At 39.7% G+C, this 27,712-nt stretch overlaps 1 protein-coding gene across 1 annotated transcript in view; it reads left to right on the forward strand.

Annotated features, from left to right (window-relative positions):
- Positions 1–27,712, forward strand: part of faf1 (Fas (TNFRSF6) associated factor 1) — a 66,009-nt gene that overhangs the window by 34,228 nt on the left and 4,069 nt on the right. The window contains exons 9-18 of the mRNA XM_039811742.1: positions 1,409–1,504; positions 1,652–1,775; positions 1,900–1,963; positions 2,065–2,146; positions 8,782–8,936; positions 13,725–13,861; positions 13,959–14,047; positions 18,830–18,910; positions 19,364–19,441; positions 22,913–23,125. Of these exons, the coding sequence (XP_039667676.1) occupies positions 1,409–1,504; positions 1,652–1,775; positions 1,900–1,963; positions 2,065–2,146; positions 8,782–8,936; positions 13,725–13,861; positions 13,959–14,047; positions 18,830–18,910; positions 19,364–19,441; positions 22,913–23,125 (1,119 nt within the window). The remainder of the gene's footprint in view (positions 1–1,408; positions 1,505–1,651; positions 1,776–1,899; positions 1,964–2,064; positions 2,147–8,781; positions 8,937–13,724; positions 13,862–13,958; positions 14,048–18,829; positions 18,911–19,363; positions 19,442–22,912; positions 23,126–27,712) is intronic.

Here is a 27,712-nt window from a genome sequence, read left to right on the forward strand (position 1 = left end):
GTAATCGTCTCCTGATTCAACCATGTCCAGCTGCTCTTTGTGTGTCTTAGCACCCGACAATGGAGCAGATCACAGGACCTCTGCAGGAGACGAGCAGCTTCTCTGCCTCTTATCACACCCAGCCTGCCCGCCCTGCCTCAGCCCTGTTGTTTAGATGTTCACTCTCCCAGAAAAGTATTTGCATCTGGGCTTTCTGCTCTGCTCTTAACAATTAGTACGTCAGTGAATATATTGTTGCATTATTGTGACAAGTATCAGTACATTTAGGCTATAAGTCATGGTTTGATTGTTACCAGTCCTGCTTTCAGTGGTTGCTGTTGACAGGAATTAACAAAGGTGTCATTATGTTGAGAAAAGGTTGGCATTTAGATGTTTTTATATGAAGGGAATCAATCCATAATGGACGTAGCAGCGTAGCAGCAGTGACGTTGCCCATTTTTTGTGGACTACGGTTTTGAAGCTTAGAGTTTGACATCTTTTTTTAAACCAGACGTGGCAATTTTTGGACGAGAGGGCGGAGATGGGGAGGTGTTGTCTTAGTTTTTAATGGTGCTGCGCTAAGCCAAATGCTAAAGAGGGAAAGTTAGGTTTCATTAAGACGAAAACATAGACAACACCCAAAAACAAGTTCACGGCTACTTTAATGTACACAGTACGGATTGCTAATCCGCTACCATGATTGATATGTCAGTGTGTTGCCCCGCCCCAAAGCATCCCCTGCGTTATCGTCAACTTAAACATAAATGGGACCATAATTTACTAAATGAACATCATTCTGTTTTGAAGAAGACTTGAAAGTAGCGATTGAAACCATAACCTCATTATTAAAATGTTTACTGAGGTAATAAATCCTACATCCTCAAACTGCCTTGCCTGTATTGTTGATGTCCCTTGGGGTCTAAGCCAGGAGACACCAGCTGTAATGAGTCCCTGCTGAACGCTGACATTTTCAGTCCTGGCTTAGGATTTGGGAGCTCATTAGTCAGGTGTTCGTATACTACAAACCACCATCACACTAACAGCTACTGCAGGTGTACAGAAACCTCATCAAGCTTCTCCCCTGATTAGAAAGATGAAGCCTGTGTTTGAGAGTCATAAAGTATCTCAGGATACGGGCTATGCATCTACAGCCTGGGGAAACCTAGTCCAAAATACGCTATAACTAAAGTATTTGAGAAGGTACTATGATGTACACCTTGAGAGTCAGTTGTGTGAAATTTGTTTTGTTCTGAATCTAAGTAGTATATGTATGTACTATCTAAGTTCAGTCTTTGGTAAGGAGTAGAAATAAGTGACATCCCTCTCGCCCACTAATGAACAGATAGGACTCAATTTTATTCAACCAACTGGTTGGCCTTGCTTGTTAGACTAGACTTAATCACTCTTTCATTATGTTCCCTGTTTTTAGATGACGCTAGCTGTCTCTGGGATCACCTATCCTTGCCATCACCTCAGTGTTTGTCGAAGGTCCTCACCAGCCAATTCCCAGGAACCAACAGAAGAGGTATATACACACACTCTTTCCTGTGGATTGCATTCTCCTTGGGCACTGTGTATACATGCTAACTTGTAAAACACGGTAAAGAAATGCTTCTTTGAATTACTCTTGTTGAAATAAATCTGGAAATGAATGAATCATTTATGTTTACAGTGTGCAGATGTCCATATGGTCAGCGACAGTGAGGGGGATGATTTTGAGGATGCGTCAGAGTTTGGTGTGGACGATTCAGAGATGTTTGGAATGGGCTCCTCTACCTGTCGGAAATCACCTATGAGTAAGCACAGTGGAGTATCCTAATGTTAGATTAGAGTTCCTAATTTTAGCTCCAGGTATTGTATTAAATTCCAGTGACATGCATCTCAAAGCTTGACCATAGACTATTTGTTGTCTCTTTACAGTGCCAGAGAATAGTGAGAATGAAGCTGATGCCTTACTGCACTTTACTGCTGAATTTTCTTCAAGGTGAGCTAAGTGTCAGGTGCTTCAAAGGACTTTAAAATCAAAGAAGGCTGGCATTTAACAATGCATTTATGTACTGTTTTTCTGTTCTGTGTGTTGTTTAGGTATGGAGATACCCACCCAATGTTCTTCATTGGCTCTTTGGAGGCAGCGTCTCAAGAGGCCTTTCATGGCAAAGCCAGAGATGTAAGTAAGCTGATTGACTATTCAGTAACTCATAGGAAGGTTTTTAATTTAGTTAGATACTATAATGGGTAACAAAATCCTGTTTTTCAAACACTTTTAATTTGGACTGTGTAAGATACAAGGCAATGATGTTACCAATGTTGGCTTGTCCTTTAGCACTGATGTCATCTCTGCTGGGTGAGCAGTTTTCTTTACTTAAGACAACAGAGGAGTAACACAAACTGTGCTGGATATTATTCATTCTCTATCTGTCAAGGGAGATTCTGCGTTTCTCATATCTTCTCCTTCATTACTGAGCTGGTGGGAATTTAAGACACAGTGGTCAGTATTATAACCAATTTCTGTATATGCCTAGTCTGCAGTCCACGCTGCCGTAAATTGTAGAATGGATCTTCCTGTCCTGAGGACCGGTGAGATAGAGTTGATTACACTGCAGTACGTTTCTGGTTTACGTTGATATTGCACTATGGTAAACGTTTAGCCAGGTTAAACATCTCTTTTTTTATTTATTTTTTGCTGGAACCCTCTGCACTGGCACCCAGTCTGCACTGCACTGGCTACTGTCCCATGAGAGGTTGCAGTTTTTAGCTTTTGTTAGTCTGAATGCAGCCTTAGTAGACAAATTATAAAAAACCCAAGAGTAAAATAATTTAACTATGAAGTAACTTAATAATGATTGTAAACATTACTTAAAATGCAGGGCATATTAGGCTTAATGCCAATTAGCAGCATTTATAACAGAGATCTGGCTATGAGTCGTTGATTGCATAATGACTCGCAGAACTCCATAGAGGCCAAATAATCGCTGCCACACTTGCAATGAAGTCTGAAAAATAATAATAAATAATTATAAACTGAACTGAGAGCAACAAAATAAATTTAACCAACAGGTGATATGATTGACATTAACAATAAAACTGCTTCTTCTCATACCACATTAAATTACCTTTATTTGCGTGTTATTACCTTATTTACTTATGTGTTTACATACATACTTTTAATTCAAAGTCCTTTTTTTAAACAGTGTTTACTGTTATTTGTCTGCCCCCTGTGTCATGCTGTATGGAGAAGGCTTTATAGCCACATTGATATAATTTCATCAAAACCCTCATCAAATTTTCACCCTGACAGCTGCGGCTTTATTTTTAGCTGTCCACTTTCCCGCTTGTTTTTTTGGCTTTTGTCCTTTTAAGGATGCTTGTATCAACTGACAGCTTGTGTGGATTACAGCCTTATTAGACTGTGAGGACACAGCAAGATGTTAGGGGGGTTCAGATCACCAGGCACACAGAGAGGGAGGGAGGGAGGAATAAATGATAGTAGGGGCACAACGTGGTCTGAAAGAAGAGAAGGATGCAAAAAAGTTAAAGCCAGAGGAACAAACTGAAAGAGAGGAATAAAAGCATGAAAGGCTACAGGATAAGGGTAAGCGATGGAGAGAGTGTGAAATACACAGAGATGGAAAAAAAACCTAAGGAGAAGCTTGGCGTCTCGCCTGCTTCCCAGCTGATCTCCTCTCCTAAGCCAGCACAATATGGCCGATGTCTCCCTGGTGTTCGCACACTCTGTACAATACCACTTTGCTCTACACAACGCAGGGGCGAAATAGTATTCTTTTTCACTGTATTTAGTTTTATTCTGGGTGAGCTTGACTTAGTCTGCCAACTGTGCCGTGGTTAGAATGGCTTTAGGGAAGCTGTATATGTGCATAGAATTATGCATGAAAACAGAAGCTATTTGATCTGTTCTGTGTTTGTCCTGTTTTGTCACAAGCGTCCTAGACGACAGGCCAAAACATGCTGCTTTTGACGGTTTCATTACACAGTAGCATATGTGCACGACTACACCGTCCCCTCTTACATCTTCCCAGCCATCCCATACTTTGCTCTTTGCTTCCATTTGAAAGGGAATCTAGTTTTTGTGTCCTCCATCATAGAGAAAGCTGACTTCATTAAGGGGATATTGGAATAGGGCAGATTTGACTGAAGGGGGACTACTCAGGGGGTTTATAAACAGAGGAATCAGTCTCACTCTCTCAAAGCCTGGGAGAGGCTAATCACTAAGCAAAACACTACATTTGATGAAGTGTTTCTGAAGGTGTGTGTTGGGTGACTGTTGAGATAGACTCAATCCATCCTTAATGAAAATGCTTTGGGCTGCAGAGCTGAGCTGAGCTGAACCCTCTTGGGGATCAGTGGTTAGTCAGAGCGTACAGAGAGATAGGCCACCCATCACTAACCTCGATCCTCACTAAATCCCCATCAACGCAGTGGTTAATCACTCTAACCCCACTCTCCTCCGCTCTCCACTCCTCTCCTGTCTGCCACACACAAAGACGCATCAAAATTCATAGCCTTGCTGGAGAGGGGAGTTCATGGATTTATCACTGCCAAGTATCTGCTTTAAAAACCGAGCAATAGCCGTGCAGAGTCAAGAGGAAAGAGCAGTGGTGAATCAGAATGGCATATGGATGCCAGAAAGCCATCAGATCTAGGGCTGTACATCACAAGCAACACTAAGTCATGGTTTATTGACTGCACCTGAAATGATTACTCTCATGCATAAATAAATGGATTACGGGTTAAATCAATGTAGAGTTACTAAATGTGCATGAAATTAAGGTAGGAATGTATGTGGTTCGTTTAATCACACGTCCGAAAGAGTTGTGAATTTGGTGCTGTTTCTGTTATAAAGACGTAATGTGTTTTCTGCAGGGTGTGGAGATCCTCCTGTGTGGTTGGTCATCGATCTGAATGTTTTCTCCCACTATGTGTTCAAGGTCATTAGATCAGTCATTTGAGCTCTTCATTTTGAAGTGTTTGCTTTTCCAGACTGAGCCTGCCATCTGTAGAGCAATCCCTATCTGGACTTCTCTGTCCTTCTTTCCTGCTGCACCTTTCTGTGTATGTCTGTATCTTCCTCACTGGTCCCCTCTGAACCCTGTTAAACATACTGTACTGTGAATCAAAGCCTCTTGATGTGATAAAAATGTCATCCATAGAAGACAAGCCTTTGATTAACCCATTAGCTGTCTGTCAGGAAAAAGATACCACAAGCCGTAGAGAATTTCCCTTCAAGTTCCCACAAAAAGGCTTCAAATTTAAAGATAAATCCACAGTGTATGTCATATATATATGTATATATAGCATACAGTATGTGCTGCGATATGAGATAATACAATATGGTTATATTGGCTTTCCCTTAAATGCAGAGTGCCCCCTACAGCTGTGAGTGTGACTTCATATCGAGTGACACTTTGTAGTTGAAGGCTAGTGGGTAGGGGGATTAGTTTGGTTGCTTTCTGTTTTTTTTTGTTTTGCAATAGCTAGTGTTCGTGCTATGTGCACACACTATATTTCGCTAGACGCTCAAATAAAATACCAAAAGTAAATAGAGTGGAGTGATTTCAGACACAGCCTATAATACAGCAAGCCTGCATGAAAAATTTAATTTCTGTAATTACTATCAGAAAGCCCTGTTGTTTGGGTTGCATCATTTGATCAACCGTTGACAGAAAAGTTTTTTTTAATAAACCTAACTGAAAGATAAATATATTGTTCCTCCATGGCCATGCTTATGATTGGTTGGAGGGTAGTAAATAAAGTAAATACTCAAAGATTGAAGGCTTCTCCTAATTATTGAAGAAATAATGTCTAAATATAATTACCTATATAATAACTATTAACTGTTTAATTTATATTCTAATGTTGAAAAATATAGTACAAGGACAAAGCTTAAATTGAAAAAGTGCATTTTCCTCAAAATGTCACTACTACTTAAATTGTACATTGATGTCTGGCAAGTGACAATGGTATGTGGGATAATTGACAATGAACAGTAGAGTTAAAAGTGTAGGGGGTTAATAGCCTCTGTGTTCTGCTCGGTTGTATTTTTCAGTAGTTGTATGGCTCATCATGGATTATCCCTTAAAACACATCGAAGAATCTTGTAATATTGTCTGATAATGTTGCTGTTTTTATTCATAATTAAATTGTTATGAAAACTATGCTGTTTCAGCAGGACATTTACTAAAGTCATTTGCGAAAGTTTCAACTCTCCTCAGAGTAAGGGAAATTAAAGCTATAGTGCCCAAGTATTTTATTGTAATGAACGTCAGTTACATTCAAGCCATTGCTAAATGAGTTGATACAAAGCTAATAAAGCCTATCAGCTCCACAAAACTCTCTGTATTTCTCAGTATGGCTATGTTTACAAAATGGTGTTGTTCGGCAACTTTCGTGCGCAGCAGCTCGAGTGATGTGTTTTAATTCCTCGCTGAGAAAGGATAACCGTAGCGTTCAGTTTTGGGGACGACGACATAACAATTACAAGATAATTACCTCTTGTGAAGAGTCAATCATGTTTTTTTTTAAACCTCCCTGTCCTCCTTGATTTGATGGGATAAACTATCAACTGAATGGAGGAGGGGTGGGGGTGGGGCTCACCGAAGGCTTGTATCATGTGGACACGCTGACAGTGTTGTTGTCATTACTTAGAATTCCTCATGGGGGCGACAGAAACTAGGTAGGTTTAAATGTCAGGTATTAATGATATAAACGTTTTTATTCAAATGTTACATCCCAAACTGTTATAAGGGTATGGTCAATACTGGGAGCAGACCAGAAGATGAAAGTGTTGTGATTTCTGGGCCAGAGATTACTTAAATCAAAGAATAGGTATGATCTGAAGCAAAAGGATTAATCAATTTACGCACCAATGTTCAGGACTAAATTCTTTAACTTTTTTTAAGCAGAGTAATAGCAACTATTAGAGCCATGAGTCAAACCCAATGTACTTTATGGTTGGCTCTGTCCAGGTCAGGTAGTTTTACTGTGGTGTGGAATTCACAGGGATACAGCCAAAACTGCTGCTACAGTACAGTGCAGTAAATAGTATATCTGTTTTATTGATCACAGATACTGATCTTCCCAGAGGCTTCATTTAGGGTTACTAAAGAAATATTGGCATTGTAAATCTGGATGAAAAATTATATTTTTTTTTAATTAAATGTGGCGATGACTCAAACTCTATTGATCTACATTCAGAGTAAGAGCACCCTTAATTGTACAGTCAGAGGTTCACGCTGATTCAATGCAAACACTGTTCATTGCGCGAAATCTTAGTTTTATCTCTCTCACACTCACACAAAGCAAGCTTAGATTCAGGTGAGCAGGTGTGAGGAAGGGCTATGGGGTCACTATCTAGCTCAGGTTAGACCTAGTAATTTAGCTGAACTGAGGGATTTGCTCCTCCCTTCTCAGACAGGCAATACAAAAGATCTGACTTGAAAGCGGAGAGGGAACAGAGGGGTATGGACAGTTTAACTAAGATGAAGGAGTTCAGTTGGCGAAAATGCCCACTTTGATTAGTCTTTACACTTGCTCTAATTGAGCATGCATGTGTGTGAGTGTGAGTCCTTCACTTTGTGGGTAGCACACAGTAAAGTTTGCGCATCTGCGCATGTGTGTTGGGACGTCAGTGTTTGAGTGTGTATCAGGTTTTTTTTTTTCTTTTTTCATGTTGTAAAACTCTCCCTCCCCTCACACTCATTCCTCTCTCAAGACTGAATTTGCTTGTCTTCTCAGCATGAGTGTTTAATCTTTTCAGGCCGTTGAATTGGCCCAATGAATGAGTCCCCCAGCTCCTTCTCTCTAGGAGCCCTGGAGATTATTCTAAAGCACTAATCGTTGAGCAAACACAGCAGTGCTCTCCCATTCCTATTCTACACAGGCCACAGTAAAGCACAACTTCTCCTTTCACTTCCCATCACGTTTTACGCCCTGTGTAGATTTTTTGCTTTTTGACGTACGTAGCCTAGATTACTGCTCCTGAGAAAGAGACCTCTTGACCCCCCCTACGCAGCCATGGTTAAAGATGAACTAAGCGGCGACTGAGAGAGTTTTTCTTATTTGTTCTTATATAGCAAGAGAAGTGACATGTAATTTAGAGAGCATTATTTCCAACATTGTCCCCTGGAACCTTTTATGTTTGTGGGTGTGTTTGTTTTTTAATTAGATTGTCAGTTGGGAGAATCTGCCAGGCTTGATGGTGATGGTGTCAATATCCTTGGATTTGGAGCTTCGTCAATATTGTCTGGCCCTGCCGCTACTAACCTGAACAGGCTGCTGGCATTTGGTGTAAAATAAATAGAGTGATTTGTCTGTTTTGTTTTCTCCATATCTTCGTCGCCTCCAAGAGAAGTTTTATTTACACCGCTCTCCATGTGATTTTGTGTGGTATTTGCTTTTTTTGCCAGTTGTGTCCTTGCTGTGGTCTGTAGAAGTCATGCTGGCTCTGCACCCAGTGGTCCTTCATGTCATTTTATGGTCATGTAATTTGGAAATGTCTCAGATCTCACACTGCAAATCTGAGAGTAATGGATTATTTAAATGTCATGCTCATCATTTCAGATTTGACGGTTCATTATTTTTAGAGGTGTTTCTGTTCTAGTTGGTCACCCAACCTGTAAGATATAGTCATATATAATATATATTATACTATATTTGTTGTGTTTCCCCCAACACTGGATCAACTCTCAATGAAATAAATAAATCTGTTTCACTTCAGCAAGACAAATGTCCAGAGGGAATCAGTGCTACATTTTGCTCATATCTTTTTCTTTCTTCTCTCTACAGAGAAAGCTGCTGGCAATCTACCTCTACAATGATGACAGTGTTCTCGGCAATGTCTTCTGTTCTCAAATGATGTGCGCTGACTCCATTGTCGCCTACCTGAGCCAGAACTTTATCACATGGGCCTGGGATGTCACTAAAGAAGCTAACAAAGCCAGGTACAATAGTTTGTTTTCAAATATCTTGCTGGTCATAGAGCTGAACATGTTTAATACATCCTTTTTTTTTTTTTTTTTTTTTTTTACAAATTGTATGATGTGACTTGAAAATTAATAATTTCTTACCCTAAACACGTTTGACTGAAATAAATATACAGTGTCCATTTTATTTGGTACACATACATGGGGTGGACACAATAATAGGAACACCTGTATAATATACCTTAAGTAAGTACAATAGTTCTGCCTTAAAATACTACAGTTGTGACACTTAAACCCAACTTAAACTATTCATGCCAGACAAGTATGGATTCAACTTGAGTGATATTTTACAGATGTAATTCCTGGTGCTCTAGTATTGGATTGCATTGTAGTATCAAGTTGTCCTGTTATTGTGTCAGCCCCTATTGCTACAACTGTAGTACCACGTAGTGTCCAGTTTTAACAGTTTTAAGCTACAGTCCCTGACACATTGCTACATGAGCGATCAGGAAGGTTTCAACAGGTCTAGTTTATATTTAGTAATATATTTAGTTATATAAATGATTAGCCATATTTCAAATTGCAGTAACACATGGATGCTGTTATAAAGCTCAGTCCAGGGGTTTTCCCTGGTCTCTAAGTCTCATCATTAATCTAGTGAGAAAACAGTTTTGATAATCACTCAGAATGATAACCAAAAATATAAGCCTGGGTTGTTTAAAACCACTGAATTAATTCTCTGGACCTCTCAGAGATCCAGGCATCAGAATTATACTGTGTTTAGCATTTTGCAAACTGTAAAGTTAAAGTAGAGCAATAACTAAACATCTAAGCCCTGACTGCATGCTTAATCCTTATGTTTTATTTATGTGTGGCTTACTGTCTGAAGGAGTGGACTGTTTGCACACTGAGTTGTATCTAATAAAGAGGATATTGAATGTATTTCAGTAGGAAAGCAGCTTGATTGTGTGCAGAGGGCTCTGCAAACTGCCAGAATTTCCTGTTAGCTGTTACTATCTTGTTTTAGTATCAACGTTTTTGATACTTCTATCAGAGGAGTTAAATATAGTTTAAATTAGTGCTCTGCCCAAACCCTGTTACTTGCAATTATATAGTTATTCAAATTTGAATCCAGCAAAGACTGAAGACGAGATCTGTGTTTTGTCATTCCAGTGTGGTCAGCTTTTAGAAAATGATCTAAAATGTTAGTGTGGATGGAACCTCATTTGACACATAAACAGCAAAATCTATTCGCATTAGTGTGGACATGTCTTTAATTGCTGGCATTCAGCTCTCACTCCATTGCTCACACCCTGTATCTCTGTCTTCTCATTCTGTCTTCTACTTTATTCTCTTTTTGAAGCTCGAAGGTTGCATGCTAACAAAAGGCGTTGTGTTTGCATGGCAAGGCCCCTGATTGGGCAATCTTGACTAAGCTGCCTGAATAGAGGGTCAGTGGGAGACGAAGGACTCCCTCGGAGTCCAAACATCTCTATCTATAGTTTTGGTGCAGCTCCAGCAGTCTGTGTTGGTAACTGGCAGGTCTATGCGACACCTGTTTATTAGGACACAGGTCCTGCTATTATAATGTTTTTTTGTTTTTTTTATGATACAGTTTGTAGAAAATGTTGGAAATTAGTTTGAAAATAAATGTAGGCTGCAATATGTAACAGATGATCAGATCCCCTGTTGGTTCAAGTGTTGAGCTGTGGAGAGATGGAAGTAAAGGTGGACCTGCTGAGGGTATGATTGGGTTCGCTCTTACCATTGTGCCTAGAGTTCTGTCCTACTTCCCCTCATCTTTCTGCTACATCTTTTTCTCCCTGATCCGTCAATCTCTTTATTTTCCTTCTCTTTATCCTACTACCTCAACCCTCTCTCTCTCTCTCTCTCGCTCTCTCTCGCTCTCTCTCGCTCTCTCTCGCTCTCTCTCGCTCTCTCTCGCTCTCTCTCTCTCTCGCTCCCTCTCCCCAGAACCTCCAGAGTTAAGCCTGCCCTCTGGTAGCAGCCATTTAAGAAAGACTCGCACTGTGACCTCACCCCTCCATTATTTCTTTTAAGGAAATTCCCTCCTTCCTTCATTCCACTCTCCTTTCTCTCCCATTGGCCTCCTTTTGCTTTTTGCCCCAGCTGAGTCTTTTTATTGCACATTAAAAGGCAGGCAACATCTGGAGCTTTTCATCACACACAGCTAGTCCCAGCTTTGCTGCTAACGCATGCATACACACACACACGCACGCACACACACACACACACACACACACACACACACACACACACACACACACACACACACACACACACACACACACACACACACACAGAGCTTCTCTGCATTCTCACGCTCTCTGGTTGATCCAAAGTGACTGGTGATTGGCATCAATCACACAAGCTGTTAGAAAGGTATCCTGATTGTGTGTGTGTGTGTGTGTGTGTTGAACCTGCTGATGTTGGAATGTGCCTGTTGCTTAGCTCTCTGTATTCTCACAGGCCTCCTAGTTTAATGATTAATTATGCATAAATGCAGTTCTGCTGATTGGATGCCAGTGTAATTGTCACCCATGGGAAATTAATCTAAAATATCGTACAGGTCCTGTACTGTCATTGCACATGGCAAATATTCAAGCTATAGGTAGATAAATGCACTAAAAGTAGATAATTTTATCCGTATCACATGCTTCCTCAATTCTATTACATATTTTATTCAGTGCTAACATATCTGTACAAGCACCCCTAAAAATGAATCTAAAGTGACTTTATTGTCTTGCTAATTATTTTGTAGGGAGCATACACAATAATATAGGTGTACAATGACCAAGAAACACACAGGTGGGTCATCTTATTGTTAATGACCTTTTGAGTGTAAGCTGGTGTCTTAATCGCAAGGAGCAGAAACCAACATGCAAACCTGTTCTGTACACTTGACTTCTTCTCTTGACATCCTCCTACCTGAAAACATAGGGGGGAACAAAATGTAATTTTCAATTCAAAACATGTCCATGTTAGCTCTGAAACAAAGTGTGTATGACACAGTGCGCAATCAGGGCATCCGGTTCCCATACATACTACAGGTGGCTGGCAAAGATATTCCCTGCAGTGCTACTGTACTGCCTTGACTCATCAGCTGCTCAGTGGAGCAAATGTCAGGTCTAACCAGTCGACTTGCATCTTCACGCACCACTTTTGATGTGAAGAAATGTGATCTGACAGTTCAGGGAAACATTAACTATTTTAGCTCTCTGGATGTACAGTTAGAGATGGAAATGGGATTGGTGACAAATTAGAAGCTGTCAATCACATTAACCATCGGAGCCTTAAACTCAACTTAGCTGCAAGTTCCGCGCAGGTGTTTCCTCTACATTTAGTTACCCCTGAAGGTTTTTAAAGGCCACAAGTCTGGTACGGACTAGGCTACATTCTTTACCATGTTATGTTATGGCTGGTTGAGACCGTGCTGAACTGTTCACCTCAGTTCCTGCAGTAGTTTGACTTCCCCCTGCCCTCAGTGTTGTGTCCATACTTGTTCTGTAGGTGGATTGATCTTAAATGCTTCACATGCTAGTTACAGCCTTTCTGTCATGCTTAGTTACGGTGGATACATATACGTGTTTAGGTTGTGTTTACAGGTCGAGCAGTTTAATGTTGTGATGAGTTTTTTTTTTACTGTGGTCGACTGACTTCCTTAGTTTTGAGATTGAAACCAAAGCTGGTTGGCTTGTGTTTGATGGGAGATTTAAGATTGGGTTACCCTTCAAGTGAGTGTCCATTGTTCCCTGGTCTTTCATTACAGGTTAGAGTTTCGCTGTGGGCTATTGTTATGATCTGCCTGGGTCGAGGTCTGAACAGGGACAAATGTCAGGACAAAATGATCAGTAGGATTTAGGGTACCCAACTTCTTCATTGCAAGAATTGGGTCACTCAAAGTTCAACATTTTTGAAAAGTGTTGTTTGACTCATATTCCTAAAACATCTTTAATTCAGTTTTGCTTAGGGGCTGTGTAGCCTTCACATCTTTCACAGATCTTTAAGTCCATCGTCCATATTTTCAGCACTAGTACAATTATTAATTTAGAAAGCACCACAATGAGCTCAAGTACTTTATTTCACAGTTTGAGAAGTCTGCAAGTAGCTCCCTCAGCTTTGGCTTCATGCTTTAATGAGTTACACCCCCTCTCAGACAGCATACCTTCCATCTATCTTCTTCTTCTGACCCGCTGTCCCTCCATCTATTCCATTACTTCTCTATTTTACCAGCCAGTTATTAAAGTAGATCTTATTAAAAGGCGGGAGAAAAAGCTAATCTATATTTGCATTCAGTCTATAGCAATTCATTAATATTATGACATTTACAGGGAGCTTGCCGGGGCCCCGGCTGCCTGCTACCCTTTTCCCTCTCTGAAATGTTAATTTAAAAAGTTCTGTCTTTGTAATGGAATAAGAAATCCTCTCTTGCGCTATCAATTCTGGGTGTCTGGTGAGGAATACTAATTCATCTACGGTTCCAATTGAGATAGCATGTCACTCTGATGGAATAGGAAAATGCAGAATTGGTTTTAAAGTCCTTAATGCCACGAGTGGTATGTATTTCTCTTTTCTGCTGCACTTGGAAAATCTGGAGTAAACGCCTTCTTTTCCACATGTTGTAAAAATGTTTGTGTTTGTACATGCATGTGTATGTATGTGTCTGCTTTTTGGTCTATGTATTTTTTTTACATGAAATAGTTGTTAAGTGGCAAGAAAATCCATCAAAAGAATTGAACATAATAAAAAGATTAATTTGAATTGGATTATTTCTTTGTCTTCCAGACTACTCACCATGTGTACAAGGCACTTTGGCAGTGTGGTGACACAGACTATACGGACATACAAGACAGACCAGTTCCCCCTGCTCCTTATAGTCATGGGAAAACGAACATCCAATGAAGTTCTAAATGTTATTCAAGGTAATTCAACTTTAATAATAGTTTGATAACGTCTATAGATATATGTGTAACTTATGTAAAAACACAAAGACTAAATTAAACACTGTTTTATCTTTAGGCAATACGACAGTGGACGAGCTGATGATGAGGTTAATGGGAGCAATGGAGATCTTCACAGCACAACAACAAGAGGACATCAAAGATGAGGTACAGTTTGAGTACAATCAGGGCGCCTGTGACTTCAGCGAAACACAAATGTCAAGCTCCGATTCTTAAACATGTAAAAAATGCTTTGGATTATTCTGAAAAGAAACTTGCTCATGCCTGATGTTAACTTCAATGGCTCAGGTGGTCTTCAGACCTCCAGTAGTCTCGCTTGCCAGACCTATCTCCACAGCGCTGCGGAGTAAGGTCTGGCCCCTCCACACATACACTCCTGGATAGGAGAAACATTTCTTTAAACCAATCACAATCGTCTTGGGCAGGACGGTGTATCTGCGTAACTTTTTTATAATAATGAATGTCTGTTACATTCAAGCCATTGCTAAATGAGTTGCTACAAAGCCAATTAAGACTTGGCGTCACACAACTTTTCTCAGTATGGCTATGTTCAGAAGATTGTGTGGTCTGGCGACTTTCGCACGCAGAAACTTGAGTGAAGATAATGACTCTTCTGAATAGTTCATGCTATTTTAATCCTCCGTGTTCTCCTTGGCTACTAGCAACTACGTGGAGGAGGGGTGGGGTTGGTGCGCGATCACGGAAGGCTTGTATCACGTGGGCGCGCTGACAGTTTTATTGTCATTACTTAGAAACTACACACTATAGTTTTTAACTGTTCACACAATACAGTAATGTGACCTATTTAAATTTGCTGGATACATGGTTAATCGTAATTTGCTCTTATCAGTGTATCGCTGTGTGTATTTTGTCCGTATCAAATCCCTCCGCCAATTGGTCCCAAAACGTCCCAGTTAGATAGCATGATCCAAATTTTCTTCCAAAAAACTTGCCATTTTCAGCAAATAGCTTGCTAGCTCGAAGTTTGTTGATGTTTCCCGAAACCAACAGAGTTTTACCAGGCGACGGACATCCGGCGGAAGATCAGGCGGCACAGATGTTCCCGGCAATTATAAATTAATTGTCGTCCATCCAGACTAGACCTCGAGTAACAATTCAAACCATCTTTACCTTAATTTCGTTGATTTGACCTATGACTATAGCCACATTCAAAAGCCCTGGTGGGACAGCTGAGCCAGTCTTTTACATCCTGCTTAGACATAAATCGCAACATGCTGAGACAAATAAGACACCATTTTTAAACCGTGGCATTCTTGTAATGACAAGTAAAGAATACTTGACCATTTCACCTCATTCCCCTTTAGTTCTAGTTTTATGTGCCAACTCCACTCTGTGGTTTTTGAAAAGGTACAGGACTCGTCTTCCATTCACTCCAGTGTGTAGGTAACAGTCTTTTACTCCAATAGAAAGTGGACAAACACCATTGAGGGATACACTCCATAAAAGAAAGTGAGGCAAAAGTGGTGGGAGTCTTTTCATGTCATAGACAGGAATCTGGGACAGTATGACAGGGAGGTCCCCTCACTTTCAAAGACTTTCACCTGACCCTCTTAACCATTTACTGATGTGTTTACTCAGTGACGTCAAACAAGACCATGAATGACACTGGCCATGTGTTTCTGTCAAGACAGATTTTCAGTCAGCTGAGTATTGGAGTAATCTTCCCATGCTCTCTTTTCTCTTTAATTTTAACAACTTATGGTCAGAGGTTTAGGAATTTGAAAAAATATAGAATAGTCTCCTTGTAGACTAAAAAGTTTTTTAAATTGTTTTTTTAATAAGATACACAGAGATTAAAGTTAAGATAGATTTATGATCATTAATAAGACCCTATTCTTCTTCCTACATATCACACATACTAACTGTGAGATTGTCTCTCTTAGTCCCATACTCTGTCAGCCTCTCACTTACATTGTTGTGTCTCTTTTTTAACTAATGTATCTATAGATGACAGGTGTCACACCATATAAAAAATTAAACAGTTAAAGATTCAGTCAACCAAACAGCCTGTCCAACAATGCTAATGTGATAGTCAAAGCATTTCAGTTATGGGAACCGTGGTGTGTGTCTCTCACACACACACACACAACACACACACACACACACACACACACACACCCTGAGGGTTAGACTTCCTCAAGTGGTTTATGGAGTATTGAGTGACAGCTTTCCCTTTGTGTTTTTATTATCGCTACAATTATCTGGCTTCATTTTGGATTTGTCACAATTCAAATAATCATCAATGACAAGAAGCGACAGGAGGTATTCAGAGCCCGTACATGTGTCAGATCAGATTGTGATTTATGAAGTGTACTGTAGGTTCACACTTAAGGCTGGTTATCATTTCATTTTTCAATATTAGTACCAATAAATACCCGAGTACAGATAACAAAAGAATATTTCTCCCAATACCTTATTTTGATAGATATAAGCATGTTTTTTCCTGCAAAACCCAGTTTTTCAATTAACCTATAAGTTCTCAAATATTACATGTTGTCTAAACACAAGCTGCCGTACAAGAACTTTGCCGAAATTAAACTTACATTTAAATGAGAACCTGGCTGATCACAGAATGAGTAAACAAGAATTTGAGCAGACTTTCTATGCCAGCCGATACTCTGTGCTACAGACACATTTTGCTTGCTACTAACAAAGTATTGACATTCAATACCCAGCCCTATTCACAGTGGAGGACTGACTTGGGTCACTACCTTACATTGTGTATTGACCTTATTAAGTAATATTGTTAAATATTGAAACTATACTTCGTAGTTTTAATAAAGTAGCATACATGCTTCTTATGTCATCTTAAAATAATTTTGTTTTAAATAATTGTGCATGTTTCTTTTCTTACAAGCTGATTTGATTTTGTCTTTTTCTTATGACATCTGCACAAAATAGTTGTATTTCATTACTGCTTTATCATCACGTTTATAACCATTGCAACAACTGGCTTAAGATCTGTCAGAGAAATAGGAAATCTGATTACCCATGGCACAGTAGTTTAGTAAAGCTGTTCTGAAAGATATTAAAGTGTGATAATTACCCAGGCGTGGCCTGCCAGAAGGAAATAGCTTGTGGAAATGTAAAAAAAAAAAGACAGCGTAGGGAGTATAAGTGATGATGAAAGCATAATTTTCCAGTATGATTATTCATGATTAGTACCAATAACAACAGGATTTTAGTATATCCTGTATCTGACAGAACCTATCCCATCTCCAAGGTGAAGTCAGCCTTGATACTGGACTAATCCCATCTTCACTGTAGCAGCTCTGAGGTGTTTGTGTATTTCCTACTCTCCCTAGCTCCCTTCCCTCTGTCTTCTTTCTGTTTTTCTCCTTTTTTTCATCTCACCTTTCAAAAGACAAACTCAGACACAAACACAGACATCCACCATATCCAGACATTCCACTTTGACAGTGACTTTTGTGTCTGTCTGGAAATGGAGCAGCTGGACAGCCACATTGTGGCTTCAACCAACCTTATTGACTCGCCAGCCATTCCTATGGTTGTCTGTGTTTTAGCTTAGTAGTTTGTAACAGACTGACGACTCACTGCAGGTTCTGTGGTCTGCATCTGTCAGCATTATAGGCTATTTTCAGCTCAGGTCATCAGTCAAACGAACCAATGTTCAAGAGAAACAAACATGCATATGTTTTTGTATTTGTCGAAACTGAAGCACCCAGGGGAAATATAACCCAACATCAGAGGAGTAAGGTCTACAGAAAGAGAAAAGATTTAATTCTGGACCTTTTTGCTGTGAAGTGACAGTGAGCCACAGTACTGCCCAACAGCAAATAATTAGATATACAATATGGCCCAATTAAAGTAGCTCCAAGCCACTTGGTTTGAATTAAAAACTGTTTTTTGCAACACTTATTTGTTGATGAGCAAACATTAAATGTGTGACAGCTTGCATTTCTGACTTCTGACCACTAAAATAGGAGTTTATTAGCCCCACTATAAGACAGCACATGGCTAGCAAACTTGATGAGTAGCCAAGAAATACTGTAGATGTGGCAAATCTGTCTGTTCTTTCCCTCCAAAGATAAGGTCTTTAACATCACATTGTGTTTGAGCATTTACAGGGTAGATTAATGTTTCACATTATGCCTCTCATGCGCATTATGTCATTCAATGCAGATGGTGCATTTGAAAACGCATTACAATTGATCATTACAAAATGAGTATCAGACATGGACTACTGTGCGACTTGTTTGCGTGACTCGGGGCCAGTCTTTTGAAGGTGGCCACTTTTGATGCCTTTGTCCCTCTCTACTATTCTTTTACAGTTTCCTTTCAATGTTCATCTATTATGCGGGCCAAAAGCACAAATGTATCCTTTGCATTTTCTGATTGAATACAACAATACACACTGTCCTTTTGCTTAGCCACTGCCTAGCTGCACAGTAGCCCTCTGATCATCACAATAAGCTTACTTTGCCATATCCAGGTTGGCACACAGCATGGGCCTTCAGAAAATAGAAAACCAATGGCCGTGCAATGTTAACACAATGGACACTCGTATTTAGTCCCAGTCTTTATAAAACACTTTGTAGCCACAGCAGGTAGAAAGAGAAGGGCCGTTAGTCCCCTTCCCTCTGTACAAACAGGAAGAAAGAGGCAGAGTGAATGAAAAAGAAAGGGATGATGAAACTGAGATGAAGAAACATAAAAGAGGCTCAGGGTCTGGTAAATGACAGCCCGGTCACAATGAATCCCCTCTGGTGCTACTCTTTCATACCTGGTGTTTGTACGTAACCACACTTGACATGCTGCATTTTCTTTTGCTTGGTTCTCTCTGGCTCCCACACACCGCACCTCAGCTTAAATGTTTTGTCCTTGTGTGTCCTTTTATTATGTTGTTAGTTAATGGGCCCCACTTTCTTTCTCCCTCTCTCCACCCAGGATGAGCGTGAGGCAAGAGAGACGGTGAAAAGAGAACAGGACGAGGCCTACCGTGTGTCTTTAGAGGCTGACCGCAAAAAGGTGTTTTAAAAATTTTAAAACTGTCTACTTGATACACTGGGGTCTGAGTAAGTTGTGGTATACTTTAACCACTACTATGATTTTTAACTAATTTTTTATTGTACGATTTAAACTCATTTGTGTAGCTAATAAAACAGCCACTGTCGAGTTTAATGCTCGAAAGACATTAATGAAATACAATGGGCTGAAACAATTACTCGATTTATTGATTAGTCAATTGACAGAAAATTATTTGGCAACTATCTTGATAATCGATGATTATGATTTAAGTCTTTGAAAATGACTTTGAAAACTACTTTTTTCAGATTTTGTGTCATGTTATTAGCTTGTATTAGATACTTGAGTGTCTAAAAAACGAAGTTATATAGTTTTTTTAAAATTAAATTTCAGAAAGTTGACAACCAGTGGGAAACATAGTAACGGTATTCAGCATTTTGTTTCTTTGTTTTTCAGAGAGAAGCCCAAGAGAGAGAAGAGGCCGAGCAGGTTCGCCTGGAACGAATGAGAAAGGAGCAGGAGGAGGAGAAGGAGGTGAGAAAAACAGCCATACACATTATGCAAATTACCTAAATTAATATTCCAACTTCATCAGTGCAGGGTTGAACAGTGATACGTTTTGCCAACGCACAGTGATTGTGCCATTATGCTGTCGTTTTTTTATCTGTCTTGCTCTCACTTCACAATAATGAGTCAATTAGATTGTAGTCTTGGTGAAGCCTGCCAGTCTGTGGAGCGTGTGTAGTGTGGGTGAACAGGCATACAGCCATTTCAGAAGAATTAAATATCCTAATTACAGTGAGGCATGCCCCTGTTAATGTCACCTTACATGCACACAGGTATTGTTCTATTTGACTGCTTTACATTGGTATAGCACACAGCCTTATATTGAAACCCAAGTGTACAAAAGACGAGGCAATTCATCTACACGGGATTGAGTACAAACACACACACAACCTAAGCAAACACACATATTCACTTGAAAACAATTATTGTATGAGAAGAGGGGGCAAACACACACACAGGCAGACACGTACACTGTCACGCATGCAGGAAAAACAATAATTGTCTGTGAGAATGGCACCAATGTTGTAATACAGTCTATAGTAATACAGTGTAGTCCTGCTGATTGTTGTTTACTCAACAGCAGAGAGCCTCAGGGCACTGAGAGGTATTGGGTGACCCGGCTCGCTCAGGTGATTTGTCACTTAAGTTAAACAGACAACAACAAATGAGCCCCTGGTCGGGCCTTCCTAATTATATCACTGTAGTTCACTAACCAAACTGTGTGTGCACACTTGTGTATTTTAAACAACAATAGCCACTTTGGCCTTGTGTCTCCTACTTATATAAATTGTCTCTGCCCAAGCTCAGTGGTTTCCATGGTGTCTCCTGTGCTAACATTCTAGTGTTCTAGTGCTTGTGCAACAGTCTAGATATTCCTAAATATGAGAGCCAACAACAGCTGCTGGACCCGGACAATGGCAACTTAAGTTTCTTAAACTGTTAAGCAGGACCTAAATGAATCTAAAATGGGATATGGGTGCCCTTTTGTTTTATCACAACACAATACTGCATTTTGTTGTGTGTACTGCTAGTTCTGAGGAGCTTAGGTCCACAATGACACTGACAGACAAACACAGAAAGTCTATTGGGAATTGGCATTGAAAAAGTTATTCTACTTATTGATTTCATTCTTGATATGTTTTTGGATGGAAAAAGAATACAAACATGCATAGGAAAGTACAAAGCTTTAAATTCCAGTAATGTGAGAAATTAACAATAATTCACTAGCAGCTTGAATTGATGTTACATTTTCTACAATAGATAGTAAGTAAAGTGGGAGAAATCAATATTTAATAAAAGAAAAATGTATTTACATATTCCTATTCAAGTATTCATTTTGAGTCTTCTTAGGTAGTAACATAGTAGTGTATATGATGGAATATGCAGACACAACAAAAACATCAGTTGCCACCAGAGAACGGACAATGCTATTGGGAATGCTTTCTCTGATTTTGTGCCTTTGTGCAAAGAAGAGTGAGATAAAAGTAGGAGCTGGTGAATTGAAGGGGATGGGGGGTGTATGTGCTTGTGCCTATGTAGATTAACATTACTATTTACCTCCTTCAGGGGTCTTAGCATACAGTTGTGCGGCTGTCAGGTGCCCCTCTCCCTCCCCCACCCGTCATCTGTTTGCTTTTTGTGGTTAGCCGAGCGGAGCTGGAGAGGCAGATAAATGGATGGATAGATGCTCCTGATTATTTGTGTGGAGCAGCTTTGTCCCGAGGCCCGACCAGACGTGTGTCCTGTGGTTTCTTTAGGGACGCTACCTCTTACGAGTGGCGGTGTTTATGCTTGTGTCTGTGGTTCACTGCCTGTCTGCATTTGTAGGTCCACCATCACCACCACCACCACACACACTCCTGTCTTTTATTTGTGTATTTGTGTGTAAGTCTTTCCCCGCGGGCCCCTTTAACTCAGTCAGCATCAGCTCTTATACCTGTGGGAGCTGATGGTGGAGTGGCACGCGCGCTACCCTGCCCACCGAACACCAGAAGCTGCTAATGAGCTACTGTTGTACACTCTTATGAAATATAATTGCATTATGGTGTGTAAATAAAGCCGGGGCGTGTTGTCACAGCATATGCTCCCCGGCTGGCCAAACAGGAACAACAAGCCGGGGGGGAGGAGGGGCAGGAGCAGTAAAAAGAGGAAGGCTCCAGGGAGCGGCTGAAGCGCGTTTTTTTGGAAGAGCAGCTCATTAACAGGAGAGCTGATTACCTTTACTGTGGAAGATGACAATTTGATGGTTGTCTTTGACTATACGACACTCTCACTCTGGGGTAGACAGTATTACCAAATGTTGTTTCTTTAAGATAAGCTTTCAACTATCTGTGGTACACACTGAGATATTCAATAGGCACAATCTCAGATTTCCCGAACAGACTGAGCAACAGTAAGAAAGCATGCAGCACCAGGAAAACACTTGCTGTTTTCAACATACTGAAATGCTACTTGGCAACCTTCTGAGCTACACCAGGCTACAGGGAACAGGGTGAGACACAGGGCATCTAATTCAATAACATTCTCAGGACAAGAAGATCCTTTAATTAATGTGAGGCAATCAGACTCTGGGAGCAACTTCTTGGCTTGTCTTTCATACTTGTTTGGATAGTGTGTCGTCATCTTCATCGCTGCCAGTGTTACTGTTGAATCTCTGGTTTTACTATAAACAGAGAGCCAGGGCAATTTCTTCCATCGTTACACTTTATTGAATCTCAGATTGTTTCTTGTATTCCAGGAGACTTTGTTTAAGTTTTTCTTCCTCTCCTGCACTTATTCAGTTAGTTGTCTTTTGCCATGGTGTTTTAAATGTGCATAGAAATAAACAAACTAAATTAGAAGATGTAATCAAGAACTAAATGATCCACTAAATTTAACAATTTTAATATTAACCTAATAACTTTTATTTTTGCTCCCTGTCACAATATTACTTATGCTGACTCTGCGGTCAACAAACTGTAAAAAGAAAGAAATATAGAGAGACTTTGTAATGCTAATAAGCTTGAAAAAAAGAATTGCAGCACCGGTATTGACAGCTGCATCCCACCAGCACCTGTATGTTAACATCTCTGCCTTCACTCAACACAGCGAATCCCTACTTTTATCTAGAAAAAATGTTCATGCATTACGTTAGTCCTTTCATTTCCTTGATTCATTTTCATGTATTAGTATTAATGGAATCGAGTATGCATTATTTTGTGAAGAGAAGAAATATATTTCATGTTTGTGTCATATTTCTAAAAGTTGGAAGTCCTCGGCCTGTATTTGCATCTTCTTCACCTACACTTGTCCAGTGTGATCACAGAATTCATGATTCCTATGTTACGTCTGCCCTCTACAAACAAGGAAGTCTACCTTTAAACAATAATAATTCTGAGGTGTTGACAATTGTCAGTGTGCTGTACTGACCTAAATACTGGATTTTCTCCACCCCTTCAGGCAATCCGCTTGTCATTGGAGCAGGCCCTACCGCCAGAGCCCGAGGATTCAGGAGAGCAAATCAGCAAACTGCGAATCCGCACACCAAGCGGCGAGTTTCTGGAAAGGCGTTTCCAGGTCAGCTGTAAGCTTCAGGTCCTCTTCGACTTTGTGGCCTCCAAAGGATACCCCTTTGAAGAGTTCAAGCTCCTCACCACCTTCCCTCGTAGAAATGTGAGTGGTATACCTTTCTTTCTTACTTAGAAAGCCAGCACGTTTACAACATAATTAACATCTTCTGCTTATATATGTCAAGTGAATGGGCTTTGAAAGACCAACACAAGCAAGCTGTTCAAATCACAAGTGGAGAGAGAAATGAAATATGTCTTATTTAGGGAGGTGAAGGGAGTTGAATCCTCCTGTTATCCAATTGCCGTCTTAATAACGGTTCTCTGCCGACATAAACAAGTGCTAAATTCATCCTTACTGCAGAAGAGTAGCAGCAGGTTATGAAGTGTTCTCGGCCACAGCTAACCTCTCTGCTGGAGAGATCCACAGCTGTAATTGGCTTTTTTTCCGTTTGGGCCTGGGCTGAACCTCAGGCGATGGTGGTGAGTGTAGAGCAGCAGGGACAAGAGTTAAAGACAATATGTTGTGGCTGATTGATGATTTAGTTTCCTCTTGCTTTTTATCACCATAGTTTTGACTGTTTGTGTGCTGCAGCAGCACTGATGTGTCGCTGCTTTTGTTTACTCGTACCTGTGATGGAGCAAGTTAAGCCAACTGTTTATCCATCCACCTGCGCACAGGTATTATTCAGTGCATATTAATTAGTATCATCAGTCTATTGTGAATACAGTACACTATGACTGTGTTAGGATACAGTTGTCAGCATTAACAGTAGTATTCTCTATGGCTCTTCTGCTGACGCCCAGCAGCCATCTACAATCAGTCATTAGAGCGCCTGGTCGCCACACTCTGTGGTAGAGAGCTAATGAGCTCTGTTTTAACTACCAGTTTAATTAGCCATGCTGCTGGAAACAGAAATGGGATTTCCATTAATCAAGAGAGAAGTGTGTGTGTGTGTGTGTGTGTGTGTGTGTGTGTGTGTGTGTGTGTGTGTGTGTGTGTGTGTGTGTGTGTGTGTGTGTGTGTGTGTGTGTGTGTGTGTGTGTGTGTGTGTGTGTGTGTGTGTGTGTGTGTGTGTGTGTGTGTGTGTAGGCTTGCCCAGGCAGTGTGCCATCGTAGTCTGTGGAGACCGCCGAGGCACAAACACCTCAAACTAACACACACATTAACGCGTAGCTCACACTCTTTCATTTCGTCACAATCACACACTTCAACACATGCACAAATATTTTCAAGCAAACACATGCCCCACTCACAACTTTGTCACTTAAAGGATTCACAGTTGTCTCTTTATAATCAAGAGTAAACATGTGTTTGAGACAGAGATAAAGATGTGTCTGCATCGCAGATGAAATTCGGGCAAAAACAGGATGGGAGGATTAAAGGGGTAGAGAAGCGAGGAGAGGATGGTGACTGCAGAACTAGTCAAAAAAAGAGAACAGAGAAGGCAAAAGCTTAAACAAAGAAAAGATTTAATCAGAGAAACAGTCTGAAAGAGAAAAGGATAGAGAAGACAAGTGGAGAAGATATTAAAAAGAAGAATATGGGAGATAATTCCAGAAAACAGAAAGGCAAGAGATTTGGGGAAAGACAGAAGAGAAGCAGCTCAGTGGTAGTGCCAGTATGAGGCTGTGAACACAGGCCCCTGTCTAATCCTGCAGCTCTGTGTTGTAATTAAATGAGAGAGAGCGTAGAAAGCCTCCATCCCGTCCAGACGCTCTCACTGTTGCTCTGCCAGGATCAGAGGATAGAGGATAGACCACTATTGCATTTGTAATACTGCACAACTGTTGAAACCTTCTTTCCCTTTTCTAGTTTTCATCAGCTTTGTGCAGTGTCACTCTTTCTTTTGCTATTTCCCTCCTCGTCAGCCTTTTTTCATTTCATTTCCATACATTGAGCTGTAACACAAATTAGTGGATCTACTCTTCATGTTGAATATTTTTTATTAAAATGACTACATTATTGACCAGGAAAAGGGCTATATATTGTGAATCGGTAAGTCTGGTAACACAGGTTTATTCCAATTTGTAAATCAACTTAATAAAACATCAGAGCCAGATAATGTCTTTGATTGATGATTTTTTTTTTTTTGCCGATAAGTGTCTATTAGTCTCTGATTTTTGGACTCAGTCTCTTTCCCAACATTTGGTATCCGTGGCTTATCTCTTCAGCACTACAGCAGGCCTTACACTGGCATCATTTGTACTAGGCTTAGCCGTGCTCAGGGAGCTAACCCTTTCCGTTTCTACGACTCGCAGCGAGTTTGAAGAAGGAGGGGGGAGACTTTTAGTGTTTCAGTTTTCAGCTTTCCATTCAAGAATTTCCTCCTCTTTCTTTGATACTTGTTGAGCACAAACCGCTGTTGAAAGGCCTGAGGTCCTCTTCCTTCAGCTCGCGGTGAACATGTTTAGACTACCGGTACAATAATCGTCAGTTGGCTCTTCCTGCCTGGCTGCTCATAGACACCCAAACACTGTCAAACCAGCGTATTAGTTTTCTCACTGTGATACTGTACTCTATTTCACCTTCTCTTAATCCTTCTTCCAGCTCTGTCAGTGAATTCACCCAAACGATTCTTAGACAAAACCTGAGATTCAGGAAAAATAAACAGTGGCACAGAAGAAGCTGTGCGTTGTAGTGAGATAGATTTTACATCTGTTATACTGCTGTGTTTTATTTTTCTTGTCCTCCTATCATGAAAGAATCGTATTCACAGGAAGAGCTACAGCGGTTTGTTTTAAAAGTAGTTTCACTCCAAGTTGCTTCCGCGGGGCTGTTCTTTTAATATTCTCTCCACATAACACAAACCCACAGCTTCACAGAGCTGCACTCTGCTTCATGTCTGAGCATGGATGTGAAATGTGGCTCTAACTTAGGCCACGTATATAGGCTAGTATCTCCCTGATCGCTGAAAGCACCCCTCTGCTCAAAAAATGAGTTGTGCATATTGTTACTTCACTTGGGTGTTTGAGCTTCACTGTGCAGAACGACTTATGTGCTGAGTTTGACACCAGAAGGCTGTTTAAGACGCAATACATGTACGTACGAGATCATTTTGTGACATCACAACATGTTTGGAAGCCAATCGTGGTCCAGTATGAAACTTACAAAAGCGAGATGTGGAAACTTGAAACATCCACCGCACGTATACTGAGAATGGACTTTTTTTTTGGTGTAGTAGGAGACATCTCGTGTCCAGCAGTTTAATGATGTTTGCATATTTATAGATTCTGGATTCTTCAAGGAGGTTAAAGGAGTAGATTTTAATCGTGTTTAATAAGGTAATTGAATTTTTTTTTGGAAAAGCCATATCAGACACAAATATTTTTCAAAGCAGAGTATTTTTCTGTCCTAAAACACGTCCAGTTTTACCCAAGGACCCCCTCCTCTTTTAGCCCCTTCTTTTTTTTTCTCTCTTCCTTTTTTTTTTTTTTTTTTTTTTTTTTTTTTTTTTTTTTTTTTTTTTTTTTTTTTTTTTTTTTTTTTTTTTTTTTTTTTTTTTTTTTTTTTTTTTTTTTTTTTTTTTTTTTTTTTTTTTTTTTTTTTTTAATTATTTTTTTTTTATATTTTTTTTTAAGATTTTAATTTTTGCCCCTTTTTTTTTTTTTTTTTATAATTTTTTTTTTTTTTTTTTTTTTTTTTTTTTTTTTTTTTTCTTTTCTTAAATATTTTTTTTTTTTTTTTTTTTTTTTTTTTTTTTTTTTTCTTTTTTTTTTTCTCCCCCCCCCTTTTCTTTTTTTTTTATTAAAAATAAAAAATTTATTAATTTTTTATTTATATTTTTTTTTTTTTTTTTTTTTCTCCTCTTTTTTTTTTTTGCTTTCTCCCCTTCTTTTTCCCCTTTCCAGTTTCCCCTTCTCCCCATCCCCTGCCTTTCTGTTTCCCCTCAGTACTTGTCCCATTCGTATTTCTCCCTTTGAAGTACCGTATTCTGGTCTGTTCTTTTCTGTTCACGCCCCGGCGCTACGTGCTGTCAACGCTCCTGGCAGCAGATAATGATCTCCCACTGCTTTTGTAATTGGCCAAATAAACACTTGACAACACTAGTTTAAAACAGACAAGTTATTTGGTTTTAATTAACATAGTAGGGCCTGTAATGGCTTCATTAAAAATGCGTTATTTCAGCTGCACGTTTGATTATGTTGGAAACGGACATCTTGAGGGCCTGTGTTTATTTTCCCTTTCTTTTCTTTCACGGCTGAGCAATGCTTAGTGTCGCCTCCTCTGTTATCAGTGTGTTTTATTCATTTGAATCAAGTGACTTACAATTGTGGTATTTATTTTAAACTTCACGTTCAGTGCTAATTATGTGGTTTCGACCGTTGAAATCTGCTGTTTGATAATGCCAAATATGTGGGGTTGATATTAGCTGATTATTTTGTCATACATTTTTTCACAGGAATATAAAGACTAAATATCAAAGATTGCCGATAAGCACCATCTGTCTTTTTAATTGGTTCCAGTTTTAAAATTAGGCTTTTAAATGCTGAGCCTCCAGATATTGTATTATCTCTTTAGATTCCACTTTTGTTCAATTTTGTTCCATTTTTATTCTGTTCATTTGTGTATTTTTAATTAACAACTGGAAAAACTCTTCTTTTTTTCCCCACAGTATGCAATTTAGCCAGATTAAAATCTTTGGAAACTAATTTAATCTTTGAAAAACAGTCAGTCCCTAATTTAGCTTAT

Source organism: Perca fluviatilis, chromosome 9 (genome assembly GCF_010015445.1).
Source record: "Perca fluviatilis chromosome 9, GENO_Pfluv_1.0, whole genome shotgun sequence".
In the NCBI taxonomy this organism is placed as follows: domain Eukaryota; kingdom Metazoa; phylum Chordata; class Actinopteri; order Perciformes; family Percidae; genus Perca; species Perca fluviatilis.